At 44.1% G+C, this 7,374-nt stretch overlaps 2 protein-coding genes across 2 annotated transcripts; both read right to left on the bottom strand.

Moving 5' to 3' along the window:
* Window positions 1-258: 258 nt before the first annotated feature.
* LOC308163446 (tubulin alpha-4A chain-like) lies at window positions 259-1,895 on the bottom strand (the record flags this gene model as incomplete). The annotated part of the gene is made up of 3 exons (XM_080537632.1): window positions 1,673-1,895; window positions 1,347-1,495; window positions 259-1,233 (listed from the first exon to the last, which is right to left on the bottom strand). Exons 1-3 carry the CDS (start codon window positions 1,854-1,856, stop codon window positions 259-261), a joined length of 1,308 nt encoding a protein of 435 aa, XP_080393758.1. The 5' UTR covers window positions 1,857-1,895.
* Window positions 1,896-4,709: 2,814 nt separating this feature from the next.
* On the bottom strand, window positions 4,710-6,346 carry LOC308163320 (tubulin alpha-4A chain-like; the record flags this gene model as incomplete). The annotated part of the gene is made up of 3 exons (XM_080537517.1): window positions 6,124-6,346; window positions 5,798-5,946; window positions 4,710-5,684 (listed from the first exon to the last, which is right to left on the bottom strand). Exons 1-3 carry the CDS (start codon window positions 6,305-6,307, stop codon window positions 4,710-4,712), a joined length of 1,308 nt encoding a protein of 435 aa, XP_080393643.1. The 5' UTR covers window positions 6,308-6,346.
* Window positions 6,347-7,374: the final 1,028 nt, after the last annotated feature.

Genomic DNA, 7,374 nt, shown 5'->3' with positions numbered 1-7,374 from the left:
GTCTGGTTGTCATGTCAATACCTCCACCTGTCTTGTGCTACAGTACATGTCATTGTCAATCCCCAAAACCAAGTAGCTACACAATCTTAATTAAGCGGTGCTTAGCTTTAATTTAAAATAAAAGGCAAACTTGGACAGATGCAACCAAACATTTGTATGCTTTGAATGAATGAACAAACCAATGAAGTGCAAATTATTTGGGATTTATTAAAGGTTTCTACAAGGGGTTGCTGACAAGTATAAAACACTGACACCGGTTTAATATTCTTCCTCCTCATCTTCACGGCCATCAGAATCCAGGCCCACCTCCTCATAGTCCTTCTCCAGGGCAGCCATGTCTTCTCTGGCCTCAGAGAACTCCCCCTCCTCCATGCCCTCACCCACATACCAGTGTACGAAGGCCCTCTTGGCATACATCAGGTCGAACTTATGGTCCAGTCTTGCCCAAGCCTCCGCTATGGCGGTGGTGTTGCTCAACATGCAGACAGCCCTCTGCACCTTGGCTAGGTCTCCCCCTGGCACCACTGTGGGCGGCTGGTAGTTGATGCCCACCTTGAACCCAGTGGGGCACCAGTCCACAAACTGGATGGATCGGCGGTTCTTGATGGCAGCGATGGAGGCATTGACATCCTTGGGCACGACATCACCGCGGTAGAGCAGGCAGCATGCCATGTACTTGCCTCGCCTAGGGTCGCACTTCACCATCTGGTTGTCTGGCTCGAAGCAGGCGTTGGTGATCTCAGGGACGGACAGCTGCTCATGGTAGGCCTTTTCTGCCGAGATGATGGGAGCGTAAGTTACCAAGGGGAAGTGGATACGGGGATAAGGCACCAGGTTAGTCTGGAATTCAGTCAGGTCTACGTTCAGCGCTCCGTCAAAACGCAGGGAGGCGGTGATTGAGGAGACAACCTGGGCGATGAGGCGGTTGAGGTTTCCATAAGATGGTCGGTCCACATCAAGGTGACGCTTGCAGATGTCAAAGATGGCCTCATTGTCCACCATGAAGGCACAGTCAGAGTGCTCCAGGGTGGTGTGGGTGGTCAGGATAGAGTTGTAGGGCTCCACTACAGCTGTGGACACCTGGGGAGCCGGATAGATTGAGAATTCCAGCTTGGCCTTCTTCCCAAAGTCCACAGACAGGCGCTCCATTAGCAGAGCAGCGAATCCTGAACCTGTCCCACCGCCAAAGCTGCGGAAGATGAGGAACCCTTGGAGTCCAGTGCACTGGTCAGCCTGAAAACAAGAGTCACACCCAATTCAACATTGAGACTTACTTCCTTGCAGAGATGGCAAAGAAATGGCCAAAGAACATGGATTAGTACCACATCACTTTTGTAGAGCCTTACCATTTTACGTATTCTGTCCAGCACAGGGTCCACAATTTCCTTACCGATGGTGTAATGGCCACGGGCGTAGTTGTTGGCAGCATCCTCCTTGCCATTGATGAGCTGTTCAGGGTGATATAGCTGACGGTAGGGTCCATTCCGGATCTCATCTAGAAAAGCAGTCACATTGAAATATATGCAGAAAATAAATCAAGGCAACTAGTCATTGGAGTACCACACAAGAGAAGTTAGGCTTCACATGCTACAAACACAGACTACATGTAATGCAGTCTCATTTCAGTTCTATGAACCATCTACCAGTGTAGGGCAAGCTTGCACATCCTTACCAATAACTGTAGGCTCCAGATCAATGAAAACAGACCTGGGCACATACTTCCCACTCCCAGTCTCATTGAAGAAAGTTCCAAATGATGAGTCAACCAATGCAACAGCACCCGAGTCTGCCTGGACTGTCCCATCTTTCTGGATACCATGTTCCAGGCAATACAACTCCCAGCATGCATTGCCCATCTGGACACCTGCTTGGCCGATGTGTATGGAGATGCACTCCCTCTGTTAAGAAAAACCCTTAATCTTAGACTAAGTCAAATCGTTGTCATTCTGTACCAGCTACCATTTATCCACATTGTGTACCAACAAAATTAAGTCTGTGATAGGAATGGTGGGGCTCACCATGTCAAACTGAATTAACTGAGTATTCCAAATACTGTGTTAGTGTGCAAGCACTACAACTTCAGAAGTGCTAGAAATGCACCTTACATTTCGAACAAAGATGAATCAGTTCAAGGAGGTACACTTACCATAGTTCAGCAGGGACGTTCTTCTTTTAAATGAATGCTTGATAAACAACACCCTGAAACAAATATGTCACGCAAATCACATGAAGTCAACTACTTTTAAGAGTAATTCAGTTGTGTTAGTGATAGCACTGCAGCATGGCCTACTTGCTTGTATTACTCTACAGCACAACACAGACATTCTAGCTTACTCACCTTGAACACAATGCCTTCTGAGTAAATTATGCTGATTATAAAGGGCACTCACCTGCCCTCAATGCTGCAGTAGGCGTGGCATTCATAACCTCAACAATCAAGTGCAGTGGGAGTGGTATTCAATTGAACTTCATTTAAAGGAATAGTGAGTCCAGATGAGTGCTGAGCAAATTGCACATCACTTTGTAGTTACAATTGATTCTCGCTGTGACTCTTTCAATTTATGAAATTGGTTATTCCAAATCCTTTTCTGTATCTCTAAGTAAATGACACTTCACATGCTAAACATATCTCATAGAATAAATCTAATGTATTTCACCACTATAGAGCAAACTTTCACATCACTACCGACAACTGTAGACTCCAGATTAATAGCTCTAACCATATTCAGGGATGGAATTTATGGATTTGGGGCTTTGGCTAGCTGGGATAATAGACAGGAATTGCTAGTAGCCTGGCTATGATGATACTAGCCCAGTTCATGTAGTTGTACAAGCGAGCGTATATAGGTCTATGGGCTGCTTTCACAGACAAGGCTTAAGCTTAGTCCTGGACTAAATCATAATGTCAAATCTCCATTGAAGATGCTTTTTAGTCTAGGATTAAGTTTTCAGCCTTATCAGTGAAACCGGCCCTGATAGGTGAGTGCAAAGCAGAAATAGACCAATATTTGCATTAAAATGGGAAAGAGATTGGGAATAAATCAAGTCAGAGAAAGACTTTTTTTTTTTTTTGGGCAAACCTCTTTTTTTATAATTTATGTAGATACCTACTTATTTATTTCGCTAGTACAGAGTGCAATGTTCCAGGAATGTTTTACAATGTTTAAATTAGGTTGTAACAAAAACAGTGTAACAGGTTTGGCAAATAACAAGTTGATAAAATAACAACACACGTATTATTGCTTTAAAGAGCAAAAGCTATTCCTTTCCCCCCAGTTTTTGGGGAAGATGCTTTACAAAAAGACCACATCACATTTGTTGGGTGTTTGGTGAACTTCAGTGATTTGTACATATTACAATTCTCAACAACCTTAAAAGTCGAACTTCTGCTATGGGGTGGAAGGGCTAGTTGTGGCTACTGGGCTGGCCACTGGCCACAGTGTTCATGATGACATACATAGCTAGTTGATTGACATGCGGAGTAGACCATTAGCCTCGCTCCTCTGTGGCAGCCGGCAAGCTTAGTTTGGTTGTCAAGGGAACGTTTTTACTCACCTCTCCTGAAAAACAGTCGCCTCGGGGGAGTTTAATTTCCATCCCTGACATACTCATACAAATATTAAATAACATGATCAAATACAGCAGTAAAAGCATCTGCATAGAAATAGACCCCCACAACAATGTTTGACACTTTTATTTACAAATTGCAAATGATCCTGTATGTAACATTTTAAAACATATCCACAATTTTCAAGAGATGAATATGTACACTTTAATTTCATTGATTACCACTGGCAGTCAGCAATTACGTAAGAATAGATTTACAATGCAAATACTGTCGTCGTATTCTGTCGAGGCAATTTCCAGCATCAAAATAGCTTTAAAATACACATGTATGATTTTGTTCCACATAAAATATGAATTCATTCATCACTTTCATAGTTCTCTCATAATAACCAAAGATTCTATAAAAAGGGAAAACATAGTGTAACAGAGAACAGGCGTTAATTAACAGAGTATACATGGGTTATCTTTGTAGAGGATAGCAATAACACTGTACAGACATTGATAATTATATCAACTATATTCAAATAACAAACCTACAAAATCGATCAATCTTTGTTTAAAAATATATGGTAGTGGCCTAATACCACGGTCTACAGTGCACACATGCCATGGGTTCGAATGCTCATGTCCTCTCTTACTTTCCTGTCCGTCACTATATCTGTCCAATAAAATGAAAAACATGAGTCTCAGAAAAATAATAATAATGTATGGTGCATTTCTAGCACATCTGATGTTCTGCTAGTGAGTTAGTGTTTTTTATTTTATTTATTTAGGGTGTTTCCACCCCTTAGTAGCTGCTTTCTGCAAAGGACTTGCCCAGTCTTTCCAAACAAAGAAAGCCATGTCTCAACAAGGTTAGATGCACCCTACTTGCAGTCATGCTAGTCTGGTCGTCATGTCAATACCTCCACCTGTCTTGTGCTACAGTACATGTCATTGTCAATCCCCAAAACCAAGTAGCTACACAATCTTAATTAAGCGGTGCTTAGCTTTAATTTAAAATAAAAGGCAAACTTGAACAGATGCAACCAAACATTTGTATGCTTTGAATGAATGAACAAACCAATGAAGTGCAAATTATTTTGGATTTATTAAAGGTTTCTACAAGGGGTTGCTGACAAGTATAAAACACTGACACCGGTTTAATATTCTTCCTCCTCATCTTCACGGCCATCAGAATCCAGGCCCACCTCCTCATAGTCCTTCTCCAGGGCAGCCATGTCTTCCCTGGCCTCAGAGAACTCCCCCTCCTCCATGCCCTCACCCACATACCAGTGTACGAAGGCCCTCTTGGCATACATCAGGTCGAACTTATGGTCCAGTCTTGCCCAAGCCTCCGCTATGGCGGTGGTGTTGCTCAACATGCACACAGCCCTCTGCACCTTGGCCAGGTCTCCCCCTGGCACCACTGTGGGCGGCTGGTAGTTGATGCCCACCTTGAACCCAGTGGGGCACCAGTCCACAAACTGGATGGATCGGCGGTTCTTGATGGCAGCGATGGAGGCATTGACATCCTTGGGCACGACATCACCGCGGTAGAGCAGGCAGCATGCCATGTACTTGCCCCGCCTAGGGTCACACTTCACCATCTGGTTGTCTGGCTCGAAGCAGGCGTTGGTGATCTCAGGGACAGACAGCTGCTCATGGTAGGCCTTTTCTGACGAGATGATGGGAGCGTAAGTTACCAAGGGGAAGTGGATACGGGGATAAGGCACCAGGTTAGTCTGGAATTCAGTCAGGTCTACGTTCAGCGCTCCGTCAAAACGCAGGGAGGCGGTGATTGAGGAGACAACCTGGGCGATGAGGCGGTTGAGGTTTCCATAAGATGGTCGGTCCACACCAAGGTGACGCTTGCAGATGTCAAAGATGGCCTCATTGTCCACCATGAAGGCACAGTCAGAGTGCTCCAGGGTGGTGTGGGTGGTCAGGATAGAGTTGTAGGGCTCCACTACGGCTGTGGACACCTGGGGAGCCGGATAGATTGAGAATTCCAGCTTGGCCTTCTTCCCAAAGTCCACAGACAGGCGCTCCATTAGCAGAGCAGCGAATCCTGAACCTGTCCCACCGCCAAAGCTGCGGAAGATGAGGAACCCTTGGAGTCCAGTGCACTGGTCAGCCTGAAAACAAGTGTCACACCCAATTCAACATTGAGACTTACTTCCTTGCAGAGATGGCAAAGAAATGGCCAAAGAACATGGATTAGTACCACATCACTTTTGTAGAGCCTTACCATTTTACGTATTCTGTCCAGCACAGGGTCCACAATTTCCTTACCGATGGTGTAATGGCCACGGGCGTAGTTGTTGGCAGCATCCTCCTTGCCATTGATGAGCTGTTCAGGGTGATATAGCTGACGGTAGGGTCCATTCCGGATCTCATCTAGAAAAGCAGTCACATTGAAATATATGCAGAAAAAAAATCAAGGCAACTAGTCATTGGAGTACCACACAAGAGAAGTTAGGCTTCACATGCTACAAACACAGACTACATGTAATGCAGTCTCATTTCAGTTCTATGAACCATCTACCAGTGTAGGGCAAGCTTGCACATCCTTACCAATAACTGTAGGCTCCAGATCAATGAAAACAGACCTGGGCACATACTTCCCACTCCCAGTCTCATTGAAGAAAGTTCCAAATGATGAGTCAACCAATGCAACAGCACCCGAGTCTGCCTGGACTGTCCCATCTTTCTGGATACCATGTTCCAGGCAATACAACTCCCAGCATGCATTGCCCATCTGGACACCTGCTTGGCCGATGTGTATGGAGATGCACTCCCTCTGTTAAGAAAAACCCTTAATCTTAGACTAAGTCAAATCGTTGTCATTCTGTACCAGCTACCATTTATCCACATTGTGTACCAACAAAATTAAGTCTGTGATAGGAATGGTGGGGCTCACCATGTCAAACTGAATTAACTGAGTATTCCAAATACTGTGTTAGTGTGCAAGCACTACAACTTCAGAAGTGCTAGAAATGCACCTTACATTTCAAACAAAGATGAATCAGTTCAAGGAGGTACACTTACCATAGTTCAGCAGGGACGTTCTTCTTTTAAATGAATGCTTGATAAACAACACCCTGAAACAAATGTCACGCAAATCACATGAAGTCAACTACTTTTAAGAGTAATTCAGTTGTGTTAGTGATAGCACTGCAGCATGGCCTACTTGCTTGTATTACTCTACAGCACAACACAGACATTCTAGCTTACTCACCTTGAACACAATGCCTTCTGAGTAAATTCTGCTGATTATATAGGGCACTCACCTGCCCTCAATGCTGCAGTAGGCGTGGCATTCATAACCTCAACAATCAAGTGCAGTGGGAGTGGTATTCAATTGAACTTCATTTAAAGGAATAGTGAGTCCAGATGAGTGCTGAGCAAATTGCACATCACTTTGTAGTTACAATTGATTCTCGCTGTGACTCTTTCAATTTATGAAATTGGTTATTCCAAATCCTTTTCTGTATCTCATCTAAGTAAATGACACTTCACATGCTAAACATATCTCATAGAATAAATCGAATGTATTTCACCACTATAGAGTAAACTTTCACATCACTACCGACAACTGTAGACTCCAGATTAATAGCTCTAACCATATTCAGGGATGGAATTTATGGATTTGGGGCTTTGGCTAGCTGGGCTAATAGACAGGAATTGCTAGTAGCCTGGCTATGATGATACTAGCCCAGTTCATGTAGTTGTACAAGCGAGCGTATATAGGTCTATGGGCTGCTTTCACAGACAAGGCTTAAGCCCCTCAGAGCCACAGAGTCCCCGGAATGTTAAATACTGTAA

Source organism: Nansenia antarctica (assembly GCF_963989245.1).
Source record: "Nansenia antarctica genome assembly, chromosome: 8".
In the NCBI taxonomy this organism is placed as follows: Eukaryota; Metazoa; Chordata; class Actinopteri; order Argentiniformes; family Microstomatidae; genus Nansenia; species Nansenia antarctica.
This window is presented reverse-complemented; position numbering and strand designations above follow the sequence as displayed.